This window comes from Ranitomeya variabilis, chromosome 5 (assembly GCF_051348905.1).
Source record: "Ranitomeya variabilis isolate aRanVar5 chromosome 5, aRanVar5.hap1, whole genome shotgun sequence".
Lineage (NCBI taxonomy): Eukaryota > Metazoa > Chordata > Amphibia > Anura > Dendrobatidae > Ranitomeya > Ranitomeya variabilis.
In genome coordinates this window covers 78,971,818-78,996,670 of record NC_135236.1, presented here as the reverse complement: position 1 = coordinate 78,996,670, position 24,853 = coordinate 78,971,818, and the positions used below count along the sequence as shown (strand labels likewise).

General features: G+C 43.3%; 1 protein-coding gene across 3 annotated transcripts in view; it reads left to right on the top strand.

Moving 5' to 3' along the window:
• Positions 1 to 23,303, top strand: part of ADGRL1 (adhesion G protein-coupled receptor L1) — a 526,256-nt gene extending 502,953 nt beyond the window's left edge. For all 3 annotated transcript variants that reach the window (XM_077262603.1, XM_077262602.1, XM_077262604.1), the window contains 2 exons: positions 17,878 to 17,895; positions 19,602 to 23,303. In XM_077262603.1, coding sequence (XP_077118718.1) covers positions 17,878 to 17,895; positions 19,602 to 20,296 — 713 coding nt within the window. In that variant the 3' untranslated portion in view covers positions 20,297 to 23,303. The remainder of the gene's footprint in view (positions 1 to 17,877; positions 17,896 to 19,601) is intronic.
• Positions 23,304 to 24,853: the final 1,550 nt, after the last annotated feature.

The following is a 24,853-nucleotide window of genomic DNA, read 5'->3' as shown; positions in this document are numbered from 1 at the left end:
CAATCTTTAGTCTATTCGCTGACATCATTCAATGTCTGGCACTGACAATACAAATTTGTAGACATCTATGATGCAACTTAAAGTAGTCTGTGTCTGTGTCCTATATTGGCACCATTAAATAGTTACTGCCAAATTACTATGTCAGAAACTCAGCAGATGAGCCCACCCCTGTACCTAAGTATGCCACCTTTTTTTTTGTTTTGGTTGTTTTGCGAGACATTAACATCTATTTATATTTTGGGAGTACTGGGACAGACACTCCTTGCACTACTCCTCCACTCACCACCAAGCTGCCCGTGTATCCATGTAACCGCTGTAAAACTGCCATGAGCCTATTGTTTGTTATTTTAGGCCTTTGAAGCCTGTCTGCGGTCCCTCCTTCCACTAGTCCTCCACTGACCAGACCACTGCTGCCCGTGTACCCCTGGAACCAATTATAAAGTGCCTACAGCCAGCCCATTTTTTTATGTTAGGCCTTTGAAGCCTGTCTGCGGTCCCTCCTTCCACTAGTCCTCCACTGGCCAGACCACTGCTGCCCGTGTACCCCTGGAACCAATTATAAAGTGCCTACAGCCAGCCCATTTTTTTATGTTAGGCCTTTGAAGCCTGTCTGCGGTCCCTCCTTCCACTAGTCCTCCACTGACCAGACCACTGCTGCCCGTGTACCCCTGGAACCAATTATAAAGTGCCTACAGCCAGCCCATTTTTTTATGTTAGGCCTTTGAAGCCTGTCTGCGGTCCCTCCTTCCACTAGTCCTCCACTGGCCAGACCACTGCTGCCCGTGTACCCCTGGAACCAATTATAAAGTGCCTACAGCCAGCCCATTTTTTTATGTTAGGCCTTTGAAGCCTGTCTGCGGTCCCTCCTTCCACTAGTCCTCCACTGGCCAGACCACTGCTGCCCGTGTACCCCTGGAACCAATTATAAAGTGCCTACAGCCAGCCCATTTTTTTATGTTAGGCCTTTGAAGCCTGTCTGCGGTCCCTCCTTCCACTAGTCCTCCACTGACCAGACCACTGCTGCCCGTGTACCCCTGGAACCAATTATAAAGTGCCTACAGCCAGCCCATTTTTTTATGTTAGGCCTTTGAAGCCTGTCTGCGGTCCCTCCTTCCACTAGTCCTCCACTGGCCAGACCACTGCTGCCCGTGTACCCCTGGAACCAATTATAAAGTGCCTACAGCCAGCCCATTTTTTTATGTTAGGCCTTTGAAGCCTGTCTGCGGTCCCTCCTTCCACTAGTCCTCCACTGGCCAGACCACTGCTGCCCGTGTACCCCTGGAACCAATTATAAAGTGCCTACAGCCAGCCCATTTTTTTATGTTAGGCCTTTGAAGCCTGTCTGCGGTCCCTCCTTCCACTAGTCCTCCACTGGCCAGACCACTGCTGCCCGTGTACCCCTGGAACCAATTATAAAGTGCCTACAGCCAGCCCATTTTTTTATGTTAGGCCTTTGAAGCCTGTCTGCGGTCCCTCCTTCCACTAGTCCTCCACTGGCCAGACCACTGCTGCCCGTGTACCCCTGGAACCAATTATAAAGTGCCTACAGCCAGCCCATTTTTTTATGTTAGGCCTTTGAAGCCTGTCTGCGGTCCCTCCTTCCACTAGTCCTCCACTGGCCAGACCACTGCTGCCCGTGTACCCCTGGAACCAATTATAAAGTGCCTACAGCCAGCCCATTTTCTTATGTTAGGCCTTTGAAGCCTGTCTGCGGTCCCTACTTTAAATACTCCTCCACTGACCACCAAGCTGCCTGCCCGTGTATCCATGTAACCGCTGTAAAACTGCCATGAGCCTATTGTTTGTTATGTTAGGCCTTTGATAGCCTGTCTGCGGTCCCTACTTTAAATACTCCTCCACTCACCACCAAGCTGCCTGCCCGTCTATCCATGTAACCGCTGTAAAACTGCAATGAGCCTATTGTTTGTTATTTTAGGCCTTTGATAGCCTGTCTGCGGCCCCTACTTGCAATACTCCTCCACTGACCACAATGCTGCCTGGAGTGCCTGCCTGTGTATCCACGTAACCGATGTAAAACTGCCATGACTGCCTACTGTTTGTTATTTTAGGCCTTTGATAGCCTGTCTGCAGCCCCTACTTGCAATACTCCTCCACTGACCACACCAATGCTGCCCGTGTACCCCTGGAACCTATTTAAAAGTTCATAGAGCCTAGTTATATATTTTATTTACTATTAATAAGGCCATGATGGACTACGCTGTACCACGCTACAAGCTAACCAGTCGACACTTCTTTTGCGAGAAAAGCCATCCCAACCCTCCACCAGCATGTAGAAGACCGCATTGTCCATGCACTCTGGCAATCTGTGAGTACAAAGGTGCACCTGACAACAGACGCATGGACCTGTAGGCATGGCCACGGAAGATTACGTGTCCATTACGGCGCAATGGGTTAATGTGGTGGATGCATGGTCCACAGGGGACAGCCTACTAAGTCTGTCTGCAGTCCCTAATTCAAATTGTCCTCCACTGTCTAAATCGGAGCTTCCACCTTCTGGCTTTCGGCCTATAGTATCAGAAATTAAACTGCATTTGGCCTTCAACTTTGGTTAGGGCCTACTAACGGCTTCTGCCCCTCCCTGGTGTTGTCCTCAACTAAATAAAGCTGAGCTTCAACCTTCTGCTCCAAATTACCATTTTAAAAAATGCAATAGGCTTTTCCGGCCTACTAAAGGTGTCTGTCTGTGTGCCCCTGCCTGGTGTTGTCCTCAACTAAATAAAGCTGAGCTTCAACCTTCCGGCTCTCATTAAGTGGTTTTAAAAAAAAAAAATGGTGGTTAGGGCCTACTAACGGCTTCTGCCCCTCCCTGGTGTTGTCCTCAACTAAATAAAGCTGAGCTTCAACCTTCTGCTCCAAATTACCATTTTAAAAAATGCAATAGGCTTTTCCGGCCTACTAAAGGTGTCTGTCTGTGTGCCCCTGCCTGGTGTTGTCCTCAACTAAATAAAGCTGAGCTTCAACCTTCCGGCTCTCATTAAGTGGTTTTAAAAAAAAAAAATGGTGGTTAGGGCCTACTAACGGCTTCTGCCCCTCCCTGGTGTTGCCCTCAACTAAATAAAGCTGAGCTTCAACCTTCTGCTCCAAATTACCATTTTAAAAAATGCAATAGGCTTTTCCGGCCTACTAAAGGTGTCTGTCTGTGTGCCCCTGCCTGGTGTTGTCCTCAACTAAATAAAGCTGAGCTTCAACCTTCCGGCTCTCATTAAGTGGTTTTAAAAAAAAAAAAATGGTGGTTAGGGCCTACTAACGGCTTCTGCCCCTCCCTGGTGTTGCCCTCAACTAAATAAAGCTGAGCTTCAACCTTCTGCTCCAAATTACCATTTTAAAAAATGCAATAGGCTTTTCCGGCCTACTAAAGGTGTCTGTCTGTGTGCCCCTGCCTGGTGTTGTCCTCAACTAAATAAAGCTGAGCTTCAACCTTCTGCTCCAAATTACCATTTTAAAAAATGCAATAGGCTTTTCCGGCCTACTAAAGGTGTCTGCCCCTCCCTGGTGTTGTCCTCAACTGAACAAAGCTGAGCTTCCACATTCTGGCTTTCGCCCTATACTATCAGATATTAAACTGCATTTGGCCTACTAGTGTGGTTAGGCCCTTGAAACAGTGTCTGCTGCTCTTGGGTTTGCTACTCCACTGAACAAAGCAATGCCGCCTGTTTAGTCCTGTTACCAATTTTGAACTGCATGTAGCCTACTTTATTCTTTGGCCCTATATCTGTTTCCTCCTCATCCTGCCCATTGCCCAGCCACTGCTAAATGAGTCTGCTGGTACATTGACCTAGACCACTACATTCCCCTTGTACTCTACACAGCCAGAATCTGACCCTGCTGAAAGTAAGGTTCCCCTTCCCGCATGTTATACCACCTTACACAGGGACAAAGAGGAAGGTGCAGATGAAAGTGCAGGTTCCTTCATCAGGTGGGGGGCATACTCGTTGGCGACGTCACTGGCACAGGGCCCCTCAGAGTACGCAAAAGTGTCGCTGCTGGTGGGAGGCGCCCCCGCCATGCAAACACACCGCCGTACTTTGAGGGGCCCTGTGCCAGTGGCAATGCGAACGAGTGGGCCCCCCCTGCTTGCTCAGGATCACAGCACTTGCAACGTTTAAATACTTACCTTTCCCTGCAACACCGCCGTGACGTAGTCCGCATTTCCTGGGCCCACGAAAAACTTGAGCCAGCCCTACTCCCCCCACAACTTTCCCCCAATTCCCTATGCCCAACTATTATTATACAGTTAATTAAGATTGGCAAGCTTCAGAAACAAGAATGGATGTTTTTGGCATTAAAATGGGCACTGTAGGTGTTTTCCTGGCCTCCACTCACTGCCGACTATGCTTCCCCATTGACTTGCATTGGGTTTCGTGTTTCGGTCGATCCCCGACTTTTAGCGATAATCGGCCGACTGCACTCGACTCGACTCTGGACAAAATCGGGTTTCCCAAAACCCTACTCGATCTTAAAAAAATGAAAGTCGCTCAACCCTACTTAAGAGTGATCATCATACTGTGAAGAGATTTGTGACTGAAACAGAGCACAGACAGAGTTCATGCAGATAAAGGCATAATGAGGAAGGTTTCTGCCAGACAAATTCATTGGATAAAGAGTGCAGCTGCCAAAATACCATTACAAAGCAGCAAACAGTTATTTGAAGCTGCTGGTGCCTCTGGAGTCCCTCGAACCTCAAGGTGTAGGATCCTTCAAAGGCTTGCTGTGGTGCAAAAACCTACTATTCGGCCACCCCTAAACAGTGTTCACAAGCAGAAACGGTTGCAGTGGGCCCAGACACACATGAAGACTGATTTCCAAACAGTCTTGTTTACTGATGAGTGTCGAGCAACCCTGGGTGGTCCAGATGGATAGAGTAGTGGATGGTTGGTGGATGGCCACCATGTCCCAATAAGGCTGCAACGTCAGCAAGGAGATGGAGGAGTCATGTTTTGGGCCAAAATCATGGGGAAACAGCTTGTAGGGCCCTTTAAGGTTCCTGAAGGTGTGAAAATGACCTCGGCAAAGTATATAGAGTTTCTGACTGACAACTTTCTTCCATGGTATAAAAATCAGAATTGTGCCTTCAGGAGCAAAATCATCTTCATGCATGTCAATGCACCATCTCATGCTGCAAATAATCCCTCTGAGTCATTGGCTGCTATGGGCATAAAAGGAGATAAACTCATGGTATTGCCACCATCTTCCCCTGACCTCAACCCTATACAGAACCTTTGGAGTATCATCAAGCAAAAGATCTATGAGGGGGGGAGGCAGTTCACATCAAAACAGCAGCTCTGGGAGGCTATTCTGACTTCATGCAAAGAAATACAACCAGAAACTCTCCAAATACTCACAAGTTCAATGGAGGCGAGAATTGTGAAGGTGATAACAAAGAAGGGTTCCTATGGTAACATGTGACTTGGCCTGTTAGGATGTTTTGGGGTTAAATAGCTTTTTTGTTCAGTGAATGTGACCTCCTAATGCTGCAAATTCCACAAATGAGCATTTTCAGTTCTTTAAAACAGATCAAATGTTTAGAAATTCTACTGTGCCTAATAATTTGGAACAGTGCATGTTACGTTTTTATTCATTTTGGAGATTATACTGTTATCATTGGGAGGTTTCTTCAATAAAATTCGATGTATAATCTAACAGGTGATGACTTTTATTAGACTGTCATTTGCACCGACCATTTAGGAAAATCCGAGAAAAATATAATTTGCATAATAATTTGGAACATGGTGTAGAAGAAAGGGAAAAAGTGGGGAATGTGGTCTGGAGGCCGTGCTCTAGGTAACTGTGTTATTTTATGCAGAGACGAGTCCTGGCTGGAAGAAGTGACAGCAGTCTGTGCTGGATGAAAATGAAACGCAAAGATGAAGGACTTCAGCTAGAGACGTCACTAGTGAGTCAGTGTATTACCTGTACACTGACACTATACACTGTATACTATATACAAAACTCCTGTGTATAATGTCACTGGCAGTGGTGATCACTGTATTACCTGTACACTGACACCTTATACAGATCTCCTGTGCATAATGTCACCAGTGATCACTGTAGTATCTTTACACTGACCGTAAATACAGAGTTCCTGTATACAATGGCACTTAGTATTGTGCTTTTTTAAAATTAATGATCAGTATTGTAGTATACAAGTAGTAAAAGGTGTACACTCCCTGACAGAAGTAATGTCGCTTATCCATGTTATGTAAATAAAAGCTTATAACCTGATGTTAAATTCATCCATTGGTTGTATAAATTATTCTTTTGAAAGCTGAAACCTTCCAAAATGTGGTTTAGGTTAAGAAAATAAATTGACATCAATGCAGAAATATTGATTAGTTAATGGACACAGAATGGTCAGATTTTAGCAAGACAAAAGTTTTGTCGCCTGGTCATATAATGCACCCAATCCTAATTTACATCCTCACCTGTGCTCAGTAAATGATCGGTTATTTAGTGTGTGTGTATAAAAAGAAACCCAGCACCCCAGACCTTCACTTGAACTGCAACTTAAGCTCTGACAACATGCCAAAAATCTACCCTGCGACCAAAGCCTGGATTATCAAGAGGCTGAAGACCAGATCCACTGCAGAGGTGGTGGGCACCTTTAATGTGTCTCAGCATCAAGTACAAAGAATTAAAAAAAAGATCTGAAGAGACTGGAGAGGTGTTTGACTAGCCCAGGTCCGGCAGACCCCGCAAGACAACTGCTCAGGAGAAACATTTGTTGGTTAGAAAATCCAAAGCAACCCCCTCTTCCACAGCAGCAGAGCTCCAACAGGTCTGGTCACCTCAAGTCCCTGTGTCAACTAGAACAGTTTGTAGGATTCTGTCTCAAAATGGCCTCCATGGTGGAATCAGTGCCCAGAAGCCAGCACTGAACAAAAGGCAAATAAAAAACCGTGTGGCATTTGCAAACTCTCACAGCCTGCTAAATAGATGGACACTGGAAAAGTGGCAAAAGGTGGATTTCTCTTCAGTAGAATTACACCACAGCTACCACAAACACTGCAGGAGACCTACTGGAGCCCGTATGGATCCAAAATACACCCAGAAGACAGTTAAATTTGGTGGTGGAAAGATCATGGTCTGGGGTTACATTCAGTATGGGGGTGTGCGAAACATTTGCAAGGTGTTAGGCAATATCAATAGCCTAAAATATCAAGAAGTATTAGCTACCTCTTATATTCCAAATCATAAAAGAGGTCAAATTCTGCAGCAGGATGGTGCTCCATCTCATACATCCATCTCTACAACAAAGTTCCTCCAGGCAAAAAAGATCAAGGTGCTCAAGGACTGGCCAGCCCAGTCACCAGACATGAACATCATTGAGCATGTTTGGGCTAGGATGAAAGAGGAAGCTTGGAAGACAAAACCAAAGAATCTAGAGGAGCACCACAACTTCATTCACCAATGTTATGCAACATATATTTGTATTTTAAGTTAATTATTTGTCTGTGGGCAACAAACATTTTGTCTTGCCAAAATCTGACCATTCTGTGTCCATTAACTGATCAATATTTCTGCTTTAATAACAATTTATTTTCATAACCTAAACCACATTTTGGAGGGTTTCAGCTTTCAAAAGAATAACTTATACAACCAATGGATGAATTTAACGTCAGGTTATAAGCTTTTATTTACATAACAAGAATAAGCGACATAACTTGTGTCAGGGAGTGTATGGTGGCATCATTGGTCTTTGTATAGAGTGTAGTTTCATGTAGAGGTAATGGTGATATTATAATATTATGTATTCTCTGTGTAGTGGTGATAGTACTAGGCACTGTGTAGCTGTATTGTGTGTATGTTTGTAAGTAAGCTCCGTTATGGCACCATATCTAAGCAGTAAGCTTGGTTCTGGTACTCTATCAATGTAGTAATCTAGATTATGGTACTGTATGTATGTCGTAATCTCAGTTCTGCTCCAGTTTCTATGTAGCAGACTTGGTTCCATGTAGTAGACGTATTAAGCTCGGTTCTGCTCCCTTATCTCTGTAGTAAGCTCGGTTCTGCTCCCATATCTCTGCAGTAAGCTTCTGCTCCCATATCTCTGTAGTAAGCTCGGTTCTGCTCCCTTATCTCTCTAGTAAGCTCGGTTCTGCTCCCTTATCTCTGTAGTATGCTAGGTTCTGCTCCCATATCTCTGTAGTAAGTTTGGTTCTGCTCCCATTTCTCTGCACTAAGCTCGGTTCTGCTCCCATATCTCTGTAGTAAGATTGGTTCTGCTCCCATATCTTTGCAGTAAGCTCGGTTCTGCTCCCATATCTCTGTAGTAAGCTCGGTTCTGTTCCCCTATCTCTGTAGTAAGCTTGGTTCTGCTCCCTTATCTCTGTAGTAAGCTTGTTTCTGCTGCCATATCTCTGTAGTAAGCCCTGTTCTGCTCCCATATCCTTGCAGTAAGCTTGGTGCTGCTCCCATATCTCTGTAGTAAGCTCGGTTCTGCTCCCATATCTTTGCAGTAAGCTCGGTTCGGCTCCCATATCTCTGAATCTAGTAAGTTCGGTTCTGCTCCCATATCTCTGTAGTAAGCTCCGTTCTGTTCCCATATCTCTGGAGTAAGCTCGATTCTGCTCCTATATCTATGCAGCAAGCTCCGTTCAGTTTCCATATCTGTGTACCAGCCTGTTTTTAAAGCCTGTTATCTCTGCTACTTTAATGCAGTGGCCAGATATAAGCAGGGAAAAGGAGGGCCACCGCAACTCGAGGGCCACTGCCTTGTGATTGCCCCCCAGGCTGAAAATTGCCAGCCAGCCCCTGAGCGTCGGTCACCCTGACCGAATACCACAGGTGGCGTCACAAACACAAACTTTAAAGACCTTTCCCTTTTACACAGACGTCCCACGGCCACGGACCGGGTCAGCCACCGTGACATCCCCCTGTGAACCGCAGGACCCGGTACCGAGTACCCCACGGCCCCATGGGGGCGATCCACATGCATAGCGAGCGATGTGAAGATTCACAAGTATGCAGTCACATAGAGTGACTGCAAACTTTTAACCTGAGGCCAAACAACCCCTAAGTCCACCAAACACATTGGATGTCTGTCGGCCGAACGTTGCTTCAACTGATCGTCCATCCAACAGCCATCTAGGCCATCTCTCCAAGGATCCAAATAATGTACTATAGAGTAGAGCTTGAAGATGGATGTTGGCCGCCACATTTTTCTAATCCTGGGCAAGTGGGTTCTCATCCCGTTTTTACATGTCATATCACATGTATCCACGCGCCGCTACAATAATACAATACTAAATAAAACCTAGGTGTCGGTGCTCATCATTACACTTAGTATAGCGGAACAGCAACGCAACATGGAGCAATACGTCATACCATCTAATCTATACCATGGGAGGAACGGTGACAGCCAAAAGCATCACTACCATGGAAAGCGGGTATATGACTCCTGTGATCCACACCCAAAACTTATGTCAGGTACCCAGAGCCACCAGTAGCATACCGCATACGGATTTAGGCTCAGGTTACATGGTAACTTCAGCCGCAACACAAGTCCTTGCGGCCAAAGTTCGCAATACGCAGCAGCTACAATGCAACATAATCAGTTGAATGAGGCTCGTATTACGACCCAAAGGGTACCGTGACTGCGAAAAGCAGGTGCATCCAAAGAGAACGTGTAGCCCAAGCCTTACCCAGTTCCCAATGTGTCCAATACTAACTGTATAATCCAATGGTGCCCGCATAAAGGATTGAGGACATTTTAAAAAAAAAATAAATTTTAAGAATATATAAAATAATAATAATAATAATAATAATAAATCTAAAGATATTGTATCTCTAAATAAATATTTGAATGAAAAAAAACAATAAAAGTACACATATTTGGTATCACCGCGTCTGCATAGACCCGACCTATAAAACTGTCCCACTAGTTAACCCCTTTAGTGAGCACCATAAAAAATAAATAAACAACAAGACAAAAAACAATGCTTTATTATACTGCCGAACAAAAAGCGGAATAAAACATGATCAAAAAGACGAATATAAATAAACATGTAACCGCTGAAAACGTCATTTTTTCCAGCAAAAAACAAGCCATGATACAGCTCCATCAGCAGAAAATTAAAACAGTTATAGTTCTCACAATAAAGTGATGCAAAAATAATTATTTGTTCTATAAAATAGTTTTTATTGTATAAAAGCACCAAAACATAAAAAAAATATAAATAAGGTATTGCTGTAATTGTAGTACTGAACTGCATTATCAAATTTACCACACGTGGAAAGGCATAAATCCCTTCCCCCCCCCCCCCCCCCCCACAGAAAAAAAATAAAATCCTGAATTGCTGGTTTTTGTTCGTTCTGCCTCACAAAAATCGGAATAGAAAGCGATCCAAAAATGTCATGTGCCTGAACATGGTGCCAATAAAAACGCCAACTCGTCCCGCAAAAAACAAGACCTCACATGACTCTGTTCCAAAATATGGAAAGATTATAGCACTCAAAATAAAGATAAAGTCGCCTAATCACTTATACTACACGAGGAACAGCGTACAAAAATAAATAAAACCAATTCTTCACCTACTGTTCATTTTTTCATTCTTCTTCCCAAAGAGTACAGTAAGGCTCAACGCACATTTATCCTGCACTCTGCATTGAGTGCTTACACCAGGGTTTCCGTGTAATGTCTGAAATACGTGATTCAAACAGAACCTCTAGAGGAAGATTCCCTATAATCAGGCAGATGGAGACACTGTGGACACCGTCTGGCCTGTGATCCAGTAGTGTCCGTCTTTTTAGACGTGTACAGTTTTGTGCACTTCTAAAAAGATGGACACCGCTGAACAGAGGCCACACGGAGTCCAGAGTAACTCTGCTGCCTCATTATACTGAATGGATCCCTCGGGAGTTTCATCTGAATCACGCCAAAGTGCTCAGAGTAGAGCACCAGAAAAATGTGATCCCAAACGATATGTAAAATGTTCTCAATAAAAGATTCAACTCAATCCACACGAAAAAGCAGGTCCTCACCTAGATCCATTATCTGTTAACGGAATTATAGGGGGCTTCCACGTTATTAGTTGCACCAAGGCTCTGGAAAAGCAAAATGGCTCCTGACCCGCCAAAAGAAATTCAGCAAATTCTGAGCTACCAAATCCAAATGCGCCCCTCCCTTCTGAGCTCCCCAGTGTACCTAAACCACATATAGCGTACACGTTTGGCATTTCTGAAGCGACGAGAGCCCGCCTAACTTACGGGTGCATGCCTCCAGAAGCATGAGCTGGGCATAAAGTACTAGTGACTGTAACGTACTGGCCACAACAGCAGCAGTTTGCATTTTTCACTTGGCAACATTCATTGCTGCTTTTTTCTGGAAAATACCCATCGAGTCAAAATCGTCACTACACCTGTAGATAAATTCCCAAAGGGGTATAATTTCCAAAATGGGGTCACTTGAGGGGGAATTCTGCTCTTCTAGCAATTAGGGGCTCTGTATATGGAGTCCGCAAACTCTTCTAGGAAAATGTGCACTCCAGGAGGCAAATAGCGCTCAGTTCCTCCTGAGTCTCTCCATATGGCTAAGTAGTACTGTACAGCCACATATGGGGTATTGCCTCGCTCAGTAGAAATTGTGGGACACATTACGGTACCATTTTTACCCACTTCTTGTGTGAAAATGTAAAATCTGGGGCTAAAAATAAAATTTGGTGGTAAAAATTTAGTTATTTTTTTCTTCACTGCTCAATGGTATAAAATTCTGTGACACACCCGTGGTGTCAATATGATCATTGCACCCCTAGATGAATTCACTGAGAGGTGTAGTGTGTAAAATGGGGTCACTTATGGGGGTTCTGCTGTTCTGGCACCTCATGGGCTCTTCCAGTGGTACCTGCAAACCATAACAGTAAAATCTAGTGCTCCTTGCCTTCTGAGCTTTGCACTGTGCCTGGAAAATATTTATTGATTACATGTGGGGCATTGGCGCACTCAGGAAAACATGGACCTCAGTTTGTTGTAAAACAATTTACTATTAGCCCTTAGAAAAAGTAAAAACTTGGGGAAAAAAACAACATTTTTGTGAAGAAAATGTGATTTTATTATTTTCATGGCTCAGTGGTATAAACTTCTGTGAAGCACCCGGGAGTTCACAGTGATTAACATGCATCTAAAAACATTCCTTGAGGGGTCTGTTTTCCAACATGGGGTCACTTGTGGGGGGTTTCCACTGTTTAGGCACATCAGGGGCTCTCCAAATGGGACATGACGTGCGCTAATGATTCCAGGATAATTTTACATTCAAAAAGTCAAATTACGCTCCTTCCCTTCCGAGCCCTGCAGTGCACCCAAACAGTAGTTTTCTGCCCCATATGGGGAATCGGCGTACTCAGGAGAAATTGCACAACAAATTGTATGGTGCAATTTATCCTGTTACCCTTACGAAAATGCAATATTTTGTGCTGAAAACATATTTGTGGGGGAAATTTGATTTTTTTTATTTTTACGGCTCAACGTTATAAACTTCTGTGAAGCACCTGAGGGTTCAATGTGCTCACCACACATCTAGATCTGTTTCCTAAGGGGTCTAGTTTACAAAATCGTGTCACTTGTGGGGAATTTTCACTGTGTAGGCACATCAGAGGCTCTCCAAACGCGACATGGCGTCTGCCAATTGTTGCAGCAAATTTTACATTCAAAAAGTCAATGGCGCTCCTTCCCTTCCGAGCTCTGCTGTGCACCCAAACAGTGGTTTTCTCCCTTATATTAGGTATCGGCATACTCAGGAGAAATTGCACAACAAATTTTGGGGTCCGTTTTTTCCTCCTATCCTTGTCAAAACAAAAAAATTTGGATCTGAAGTACATTTTTGGGGAAAAAAAGTTAAATGTTCATTTTCTTTCCACACTCCTAAAATTCCTGTGAAGCACCTGAAGGGTTAATAAACTTCTTGAATGTGATTTTGAGAACCTTGAAGGGTGCAGTTTTTAGAATGGTGCCACTTTTGGGTATCTTTTATCATATAGACCCCTCAAAGTGACTTCAAATGTGATGTGGTCCCTAAAAAAAAAAATGGTGCTGTAAAAATGAGAAATTGCTGGTCAACTTTTAACCCTTATAACTTCCTAACAAAAAAAAATTGGTTCCAAAATTGTGCTGACGTAAAGTAGACATGTGGGAAATGTTATTTATTAAGTATTTTGTGTGGCATATCTCTGTGATTTAAGGGCATGAAAAGTCAAAGTTGGAAAATTGCAAAATGTTCTAAATGTTTGCCAAATTTCCATTTTTTTCACAAATAAACGCAGGTAATATCAAAGAAATGTTACCACTATCATGAAGTACAATATGTCACGAGAAAACAGTGTCAGAATCACTGGGATCCATTGAAGCGTTCCAGAGTTATAACCTCATAAAGGGACAGTGGTCAGAATTGTAAAAATTGGCCCGGTCATTACCTGGTGGTGCAAACCACCCTCGGGGGGAAAAGGGGTTAAAGAGTCGCTTCATCTGTACAGTAATTGCTAGACAAATTCTGCCATTATTGTGTATATCAGCACTTGCAGACACATTGGCTAGGAGGGAGTTAAGGATTAGGTAGAAGGTCCTGATATGGAGTGGGGATTAATTAATATAAGGCTGAGTTCAATAAGTTTCCGGGAGGGAAGTTGAAGTGTGTTAGGCCATAGTGTGTGAAGGAAGAACAGTAGCAGTGATATCAAGAAAGTATCTTGGATGAACAGTGGTAAATTGATATAAAGGGAATCTGTCACTAATCTTTCCCTATATAGACTGTATCCACCACCAGGGACGTAACTATAATAGGTGAAGGGGTTGCAATCGCACCTGAGTCCTGGAGCCAAGGGGGGGAGGAAGGCAAAAGACTATTATTATTATTATTATTATTACTATTATTAAAAACCTGTAATAGTTGGGGGCCCTGTTGGAGGTTTAGAATCGGGGCTCATGAGCTTCAAGTTACGCCACTGCCACCATCCTTGTGCTGTCTTCAATGGCGTTCCTGAACCTCCTCATAAGGGCCCCACTCCTCCACATACCTAGGAAAATTCCTTTTATAACTGTCCCACACTATATGTTGATCAGCACCGAGTAGTCCGATGGACATCTTTTGACCGGGCTCCGAGGCTCCTATGTCCCCACAACTGGCATTCCCTTTAAGATACAGAAAAAACATTTCTGGTGCCCCAAAATTGTAGTAAAAGAGAGAGGAAAGCTCAGTTGTAGCTGTGCATGGAGCCACAATTCCACACAGGCACAGCTGTGGGCAGAAATGGAACCCTGAGACAGTAAAGGAAAGTGAGGCAAAATGTAGAACACGTCCTGAACGTTACAGTGAAGGAATACTGGGCCATTATGAGCAAAAAAGTTATAGGTAGAAACCGGGAAGTATGCAGTGTCATGGAACTTTAATGTGTTCCTCAAGTATTGAGCCACCACTGAGAACAATGTTATTGCCTGCTGTCATCTGATTGCACTGTTAATCAAGTTCTCCGGTGAAAGAAAGTTCATTTTTATAAACTGGAGTTTCTCCTTCCTTGTCAGCAGGGGTTCTCAAGATTAGTGTCAATGTGAAGTACATGGTGTCAAACCCGTGTCTGAATATACTTCTGAAACCCCTACCCTGGTCGTTAGGCAGCACCGCATTAATACTACGGTTACTGCTCGACGTTGGTAGCGTGTGGGAGTTTAGCGTGTAGATTGCTGAGATTAGTTGTCCTTTTCCTTTCCACATGTGTTTTGCTGTAGTGAGCTGGTATGTAATTAGCTCTCTGCTGGGAGCCATGGATGAGACTCCTTTCTATACAAATCTCAGCAGGCTGTCTATAGCTGCCAGTTATTTAGTTTCAGCTAGACCAGTGCTCTCTTAGCCTTTGATCCAAGGATCCAAGGCTCTCGGAAATCTCCTTCAAAAAGAGTTTATTGATTCCAATGTACACACAAGAAAAATTGCTGTGGATACACTCTTATTAAACGTAAGTGCTCTCTTATCTCTTAGACCTTTGCTCCTGGGTGCTATTTTGTGTATCATCTTGTCCGACTTCGGCCTGTATTTTGACTACCCGCTTGTCTCCCGATTTTGTACCTGACGTAACGACCCCTCTTGCCTCTAGTTTGCTTCTTGGACAGGAGCCATTCCACTGAAGCAAACCAGTGGCCACCATTGTAAGACAAGACACCTGTACAGGGGTTAAAAGTGAAAGTCTGGGTTCCTCTGAAAGTTGCCAGACGGAATGGTTTGTGCCAAGTCTGTCCGAGGCAGCCATTTTGAACCTGTGGTCTCTGATAGATGTAACACATGGCTGCCTAGTAGAGTGTCTGGAAGATATAATATCAGACATACATAGAAGGGAACCAGAGTTTGGGAGCGCTGGTAGGATTCTTGGCCCGTGCGCCCCCTACAGATACATGCAGAATCATATTATTTATCATGTCAGGAAAAAGTAACAGAATTTCACTATAGGGAAAAATGATAATATTAGTTGTGACAGAGCTTCATACAGAACAACGGAACTTTAATAAAGGCGTAATATATTTGGCAGAGCTTTTAGGTGGGAAAGTGCCTTTCTGAATAATACGATGGGGCCCATGGTGACATTTTGTACACAGCAGACTCATCCGGTCTTGATGTTAGATCTGTATCCAGGAACTAATGAATGATGATGATTTTTTTTCCCTTATCTTAATTCACCCCTAATGTATTTATACCGGGAGGCTGATTGCATTCATGTGAAACCCTCCTTAAAGCTGTGCGCTTAAAACAGCTGGCAAAGACAGAGAGTGAAAACACATTTCCTTTTGCATAATTAAGCTAATATTCTAATCAGAGCGGGTCCGGCAGCATGAGACTGTAGTCAGAATCCTATTAATATATTGTAATAATATATATAATTATTATAATAACTCTTTCAGTTGTTGATGTGCATTGTGGGTTAATCATCCTGTCGCTCAGTAAATGTCACGCAACCATTCATCCTCAAAGATCTGTCATGAAAGCACTAATTACATTAAAGGGGTTTTCTGATCACTTGAAATATTTAAAGGAAAAGTCTCAGAATGGTGTAAAATATTATAATATGAATAATGTTTTCCCATATCTTCTGATCCAATGCATCCTGGGTCCCACACCGGTCTCTGTACCTCCTGGATACATATCCAACTAGTCTAGGTGAATATGGACCTGCAGTAGCCAATCACTGTCTATAAGTGACACATTGGTCATTGATGCGTTCTCTGATTGGCTGGAGTTGGCCACATGTCCAAGTCCAGGCGTTAAACTCTACATTGATGGAACTCCCAGAGATCACATGTATTTTGCGGATAGGTAGTAAATGTTTCTAAGCCATCCTCTTTAAAGGTATCGGTCACTGTCTCCAACAAAACTATACGGGGGTCAGCTCTTGGACCATGCTCTTTCTCAGATTTTTGAACCAGAGTTTAGAAATCACTAAAGCCCCCCCACACACACACATTTGACTTATGTTGACCGAACCTACCGATAGCGAAGGTTTGGAAGACACTCTAATGTATATGGGGTCACTGGACAACTGAGTGTTTGGGGGAGATGTCGATCAGACATGTCCAATTTTAGACTGCCGGTTGCTTTGTTCTCCAGGAGATAAGTAACCACCAGACATATCTGACGTCGGCTCTATCATAGAGAACACGGGAGTGTTTGGCTGAATGAGTGCTCCTTTTTATGGTATGGAAGAGTAGACGAAGACGGATGCCGCCCAAACGACCGTATGGATCATTGTTTTACCAATATCCATCTAACACGTCAGGTCAACTTTAAAGAGAAGGTGTGAGGAGGAGAGATGATGTTATTTAATAGGGCTTTTCAGATTACAATTTTTTCTCTCGTTCCGACCATTCGTGGGGGAGGGGAAAAATTGCATTACGCACTATTCTCTTCACAATCTCGTATGAGACACTCAAGTCTACAGGTGTGTAAAAAAAATTGGATCCCACACAGAACATCTGAGTGGCCTCCAATTTTTTATTGATACATTTCCATTATAAACCTCAGACAACTAGGGGGACATCAAATTGTTTTCAACTTACAGAAGTTCACTGGACAGTTCAAGTTCATCAGATTGTAACATGTGAGATAGGGCACAGAACTTATTATCCCTTATTTTCTTAGCAAAACACATCTTCAGCCGTACTATGTGTTTCTACTGGACTAACCCTATGCCCTTTGGCTCCATCAGCCCCAGGCATTTCCTGTCCAGTCCCATGGTGCACCCGAGATCCCTCACCTGCCCTTCACGTGGTTCCGCGTCCCTCTTCCACTGTGCATAAGAGGGCACAAGTTGCCCTTTAGTCATTATGTCAGGCATTGAGCTCCTGACATTGCTGGAATATCCGCACAGGTTTCTAGCACTGCCTCTCACTGCCTCAAACGATAGGTACAGGCTGGCCCTAGCAGCCCACTGAACTTGAACTTGTTACTGTTCTTCCCTATCTGAGTCACTACCAGAAAGTGCCTGCTTTTCACTTGAATACCCCTCCCATTGTGGGCTCATCCCAAACATTAACTGTATCTTATCCTACACCTTCAGCTAACTACAGTTACTATCCTATAACAGTACTAAACCTATTGCCCTACCCTTGTACTGTACACACACTATGCATATTATACTTCCCATTACTATATTACTACCAGTACTTATACTACACCATATCACATGACACACTAGATGCATAGAAACGCATGACACCATTCATATTTCACAGTATTGACCAGATTGTTGTCTTCAGGGGTAGGAACACAGCAGCACAGTCCACAACTCTTACAGAGTCATTACCTTATATCTAAAAGAAAGCCACTTGTTCAATATCTAATATTTTTTCCTTTTCTTCTCTTTTTTTTTCCTCCTGCAATAACAGGAAGTTTCAGAGATCCCAGTAAGTATTGCAATGTCTAAATCTAAATTGTGATCATAGTGGAGCTTACTACATACTGTTTTATTATTATACTGCATACTGTGCTATTAAAGATGTTGTCCAGGCGACTTGTGAATCCTCACAGCGCGCACAATGCACACTGTCAGGATTCCTCAGTGCTGCGAGAAGGCGCGTGACAGTAAGTAAGCGGTTTGCATACATACAATCATGTACCGACTAGACTTACACAGTCCTGCTCAATAGAAGTCAGGCATGTCTAGTAGGAATGTGGCTGGAGGTGTACAGATTGCATACTTGCATTCACATGATTTAGCTGTTTGACATCTTTGGAAACCTGGAGCGGTTTAAAAACACTAAAAAAAGACTAAACTCGAGAACAGAAAGTCGTTTTTACACTGAAATGGATACGTTCATTCTTTTCAGCTTTTTCTGGTCACAGATAGCGCTTGCCCCAATATTATTCTATGGGGACGTGCACAAGTTTGATTTTTCCTGTAACCGAGTGGTCTGAGGAAAAATATCGCAGCATGCACGAGTTGCATTTGATAATTAGGTCGCACTCAGCCATTCATGTCTATGGGTCTGTGGGAAAAAAATCGGACGGTACTTGGATCACATTCAAGTGCGGCCCTATTTTCACGGACTGACAGAATGAAGAAAATGGAGAATTTTTTTTTTTTCTCCTTCTCCACATCTGAGAAAATTGGATCACACTCTGATCAAACGTTGATCAAACTCTGATTGGAGTCTGGTCAGACTGTGATTAGCATAACTGGACTGATTTTCTCCGATGCGAGCATTAAAGGGGGTATCCAGGACTTTGCAAAAAGCAAAAAATGTACCTTAGTACTAACTAACTGCCGGGGAGAGAACTGCGTCGGGCACAACAGGCAGGTAAGCTGCAATTACCTGCCTGTTGGTGCAATATTTTTTGTTTTTTTTTGTAAAGTTCCTGATACCCCCTTTTAATGTGAGCTCCGGAGATTGCCAAGTGTTGCTCTCAGCTAGTCTTTAGTACTCTGAGTAAAATGAATGGAGTGGCAATGCATATTGATTGACCTCTGCTACATTCAACTGGGACTTTTTAGAACCCATCAGTTTCGGCCATGATAGTCACACCCCCAGCAATCGTAAAGTTATTATCAGCTATTCTATAGATATGGAATAACTTTCAAACTATAGAATACCCCTTTAAAGAGGACCTATCACTAGCTATAAATACCGTATGTAATTTTTTTTGCATTTGGTCAAATAACACTGTTCTCCTGAATATGGCGGTGTAGAGGGGGGCTATTTCAGTGTTTCGGTGCCTCTCCCTTCATGAGATACTCCTTTCTCCTTTTTGTGCCATGTATATGAATTTAGTTTTCTTAGCCAAGGTGCCAAGAACTTTACGAATACACCCACAGAGAAGATTTCAGGCTCAAATCCCCTTGGCTAACTAGACTAGATTTACATACAAAGCGCATGAAGGAAGAGGAGCATATCTCAGTAATGGAGAAGTGCAGGAACAAAAAACAAAGGGCAATTACACCAAGTTAAAAAGGACATATTTAGGGCAAGATATAGGTCCTCTTTAAGGACATCAATCAGATTAAAGTTCTAGGATATAAGTGAGGTAGAAACAGTAATAGAAATCCATTTGATGTAGATCTCACTGATCATCGCTATTTTATTACCCTTTACCTTTTTTACTTACCCTACAGAACACACCTTGAGCAGAGATCCATGTGGTAAGGACGCACTCCCGCCCCTTCCTCTTAATGGCAACTTTAATAACAGTTACTCTTTAAGAGCTGGAGATTTCCCGCCTGATCCTTCCAAAATGGGAGAAGGCGGTGGACGTCGTAATATTACGGATGCAGCAGCCTTTGAAAAGATGATCATCTCCGAACTCGTGCACAGCAACCTCCGAGGCAAATCTCACGCAGGGACAACAGACACGGGAGATGAAGAAGTGACATCAGGGGCATTAGCAGAAGGTGGAGAGGTTCCTACATTAGAGATGGAGCGCATGTATAAAGCTTTGGAGGAGCCCCTTCTCTTACAAAGAGCTCAGTCAATCCTCTACCAGAGCGATCTGGAGGAGTCCGAAGCTGAAGCTGCCCCTCGCGACTCACCCAATCGCGATTCACTATACACTAGCATGACCAACCTCAGAGACTCTCCATACCCAGATAGTAGCCCTGAACCGGGCCTGCCATCATCTGGGGAAATGCTGCCGTGCCACCAAGGGGTGCCCCCACCTACGGGGGTAGATGCCATGTACTTCCCTGGCCGGCTGGGTTCAGTGCCCAGAGGGCAGTTGCAGGCCTTCTACCAGATGCCACAGGGGTTTCTGGGTCTCGAAGGGTCAGTGCCCGAGGGTGACGGGCAGATGCAGCTTATCACCAGCCTCTGAACTTACTCACCCACCCCTGGCACCAACCTCGTTATTCCCCTATTAAAAAAAAAAGAAAAAATACTGCCTTCCCTTTCCATTTCAGAAGAAAGCAGGGTCAGATGGAAGGAAGGGGTATTTGAATAGGGGTTATTTTGGTGGGACAGGGGTGAGGACAAGACACTGCCTGGGCTAATGGACAATGGGTTGTGATGTGGGCTCAGTCTACTTGGATTTCCTTTTGATTGCCAGTGTCTGTTAGAAATTCTGAAATAGAAGGCCACTAACAGGTAGGGGTTTGGGTGCCAAAAAATATTCTTCTGAAAATGCAGTTGTTTGCCCAAAGACAACCCATGAAAGCTATGGATGCAAAAAACAGTTTAGGTGCTGGAGTTTGCAGTATTGTTAAAAAAGCCAATTTAAAGAAATAATGAGAAGAGACAGATAGGTGTTGTGTTTAGCCTGTAATAATTGTAGGCAGCCCATTTGTGTTAGAAATACCAGATGTCTACAAGTGATGCAAACAATGAGACTACCTGGTAAGGAATTAATCACTAGCGCTCGATAAGTGGTGCCAAACAGCCTATGGGGCTTGCTGAGTAATGAGAAAGTAGAGGACAGAAATTGCCTAAGATTGCGAAATTTACATTTTTTATTTCTGAAAGGTCACAGCTTATAATTTGCATTCCCGTTAAAAAAAAAAAAAAAACATGGGCAGAACATGGAAATTCAAAGAAAAAAAATAGCAAAAGCCACTTTCCGTTCAATAATGAACTTCTTCCTTGGGCTTTTCGAAAAAATTGTGGCCCTCACTTCTCATCTTTTCTTCTCACCCAAACCCCTATATCTGCCCCAAAGACAGGGTAAGAGATTTTATTTTAACTCAAATCCGTCCAAAAGAGTTTGTGATTCATGTGGAAAGAACAAAGAACTTATCAAAAATAAAAAACAAGACATAACATGGAGTTTGGAAACGACTAAAATTGAAAGTTGGAGCGAAAGTGAACTGTACAACTGCCCTGCATATTCTTTATTTAAGCACAAAACACCCCCTGCCTCTATTACAGAGGAACATTGGAACTTTTACAATGGGGGAAGCGAGTGTCCTTTCCGATTGCTGTAAATATCGAACTTCTAAAAAGGGGGAAGGGAGAGACGAGGGGAGATGCCTACACCCTTCTTCCTAATCTTGTATCTGAGGTGCGGAAATAATCAGTAGGGGGATTTTTTTCTTTAATTTATGTGTGTTTTCCTTCTGCAAAGTTTCTTTGGATCTGGTTTGGACACATTGGTACTATCTGTCCTTACGGCCACAGTCATGGAGAAACTTCTTCGTCAGTCCCAAAGATACCACTTTGTGTCTCCAGCTACTTTTTTCGTTGTTTTTTTCTTTTCAGCGTCTTTTTCTTAATTTATTTTTACGTTGCATGTAGAAATCTAGCATTGTACAGGCTTTTCTAATTTTGGCCACCTATTTGCCTGAGAATTAGCTATATTTGTTCTACTGACGATGATCAAAAAAGGTGGTTACCGTCATTTTTGAATAGCAAAGTATATACAAGGTCCAAGGATGGCACGAAACAAAAAGAACAAAATAGCTAGTAACGCTATAAAAGTAATTATAAAGCTATACATCTTACAGCCACCTGCTGCTATATGTAGGCCATGACGTATAGGGAACAGTGCAATAAGGCATGGCTTTTGGGGGGCACATCAAAACAATCATTTTACCAGCCCCTACAGTGCCTCCACCTGACGTGAACTGCTAGGTTGGTCTTAATATCATTATTGAAGGTTAAACAAGGCGCTGGCGACATTTCCGTGGATCCTGCACAAAGCTAATGCCAAAACCTACATACAATCATATATCTGCTCTATGGTTCCCCTTTAGAGATCTATGTATCTCTAAATTTAAAGATCTTTATATATTTACATAGATATATGAAATAATTATATATCAATATAGGGTTGTAGGTACAGAGATGCAGGTCCCATGGTTTAGACGCTGTGGTCAATCTAGGATGGTGGTCTTTTCTCCATAAAAGTAACGACAGAAGCTGTCACTATTATCTCGTGTAAAATTAGACATGGTATGAAAGAAATCTGTGATAAGAGCAGAGAGACACAATTATACATGTTGACATACCAGGATAAATGGTAGTTTATGTAGGCAAGTTAAGCATTTCATTATATGTCCTCGCTTGTCCTATCAACCACCATTTATCCAAGCTCAACACATGGGGAGTCGCTCTTCGAACCTACGGAGTCAATAGAAAAAAGGAAGTTCCAGAAATGATCAAGAATCTGCATGTTTCCCCGAGCAGAACACAGCACTTACAAAGATTATTTTTATCATTCTTATATTTCAGACTATATGAATATAGAAATGCTATTTATGAGAGGCCCAAAAAGAAACGGGTATAAAAAAACAATATAGATTCCTATAGAAAAGACCTTCCCATTAGTGGAAGTTCAGAGGACTGCTAGAGTATGCACTCCATTAGTGGCGATGGTCTCTGAATTGTAGACGGATGGGTGGACCACATAATGGAAGGTGCCTTCTGAGTGATAGATTATGTTTGGGAATTCTATGTTTCGAGAGTTGGTCTTGAGTCCAAATCAATGGCCCACATTTATGTTCTGTGCACATGTATGTCAATTTTCTGCTTCGTCCTAATGTATTTTACTGCCAATCCCACCCAACCCCTGAGTCTGACGAGCAAAGGGTCAAATACTTCTCCGCCCCCTTCCCGTCCCTCACTCCTCTCCTCTCTCTCTCTCTCCTTCCTTCATTTTCTTTTTCATATGCCAAAACCAGAAATGGGTCGAACGCCATTCTACAAGCGAACAAAAACAAGAAAAAAAAAATTCATCGTACGAAAGACTGAACATGATATCGTACATAGAAAAATGAAACAAAAAAAAAAGGCAGAAAAAAATAATGCTGAAAAAAAAGTACAAAAAAAAAATTAAATATCGCAACTTGTGGAGTGAAAGAAACACACCAATAAAAACATTTTGATTTCTGGATGGTCGTCTTTTATTGTGTACACGGCTCTTTTAATTTAAAGAATGCCAGATTTATGTGCTGGAGAGTAATTAGAAATGACAGGATCCAACGGCTTTTTGTTCCAAGGCATCCCCATGGTACCGTAAGCAGTGTGCTAAGGTAGCAAATAGTTTTGCGAAATCCAAAAACAATAGATGTTATTGCTGTAATATATTGTCTTCTATTGTCTAGGACGTCTGCAGTTCTGTCCTTGGTTATATTGAAACTTTCCGAGCAAAAGCATTTTAAAAATAGCACAGCACCATATCTATCATGCAACAGACGCCATGTCAGGGGATAAGGTCACGATTATGGGCGTCTATGCGGATTCAAGGGGTTAGTTCTTATCCACTCACTTCTGCATTGAGAAGTGATCCAGGAAAGTACGTATCATCACATATTCCAATACGCCAAGAAGCGTGAACAATCGGCAGGTATTGTGCACCCGTCCTATTCATTAGCCTGGAACACCATGCCTGCCAATCACGCATGTGCAAGCAGGTGACCGGATGCAACAGAAAGCGGAAGTAACCAATGAAACTATTCCCTACTATGGCAGGAAATTGCGGTAACTATAGCAATAGTGAATAACGCAAAACAGGGTAATTACAGCATGAAATATGTAAAATCAATGAATCCTGAAGTTCGCTCTATTATCACAATGTCTTGTTATGTGTTTTCATTGCTACTGACAGGGAAGATAATCCCGATACTATAAAAGTCACTGTACAATCTCTTGTTCTTATACTGGCCTTAGAGGGGGTCCTCGGTTCTTCCTGCTAGGCCGCAAGTCCTCCTGACAAATCCTAGCAAAGCTCACAGGGCTGCCTTCACTTCAGACGGCCCTCGTCCTATCTGCTGCACTAGCCCACATCAACCTTTGTACAGTACGTTAGTGCTGGAAGCAATGGCCCGGCTCACCCGTGCCTCCCGTACACCACTGCAGGTGTCCACACCTGAGCAGAGTTTCCTCACAGGTTTACGGTGCTTGACCAACAGTGGATGTCTCTCGTGCCCAGTGAAATATGGGTTGGGACTTAGCTCTTGACTGGCGTAGTCTGGACTCCAGGTCTTGACGGCACAGGTCTGGTGTTTGGGCCATGACCGAAGTAGTCTGAACTCTGGAACTTGCCACGTGTGGATCAGGTCTTTTGATCTTGACCAGCATTGTCTGGATTCTGGAACTCGTCCGGTGCCTGGGTTCTACTTCCAAGCACGCCACAACCCACTCCCTCGGGCCTTTCATCATGGCCTGTCACCTCAGCTTCCATGTCCTCCTTGACACACCTCCTGTCAGTCTCTTTACTAGACGACAAATTCCAGCCAGTTTGGCGCGCTGGCCTTTTATATCGGGGGACTGCATCATCAAGGTCACCTGATCTGATGCTCTGTCCAAACTCTTCCTCCTTGACACTCTTCCCCTTCCAATCGGTTTCGCAGGGTCAGTAGAAGGCAGTCTTGTAGCACAAATGCAGCACTACGCTGGTAATTCTCACTTCTCATGGCACACCTTCTTACACGTGTCCCTG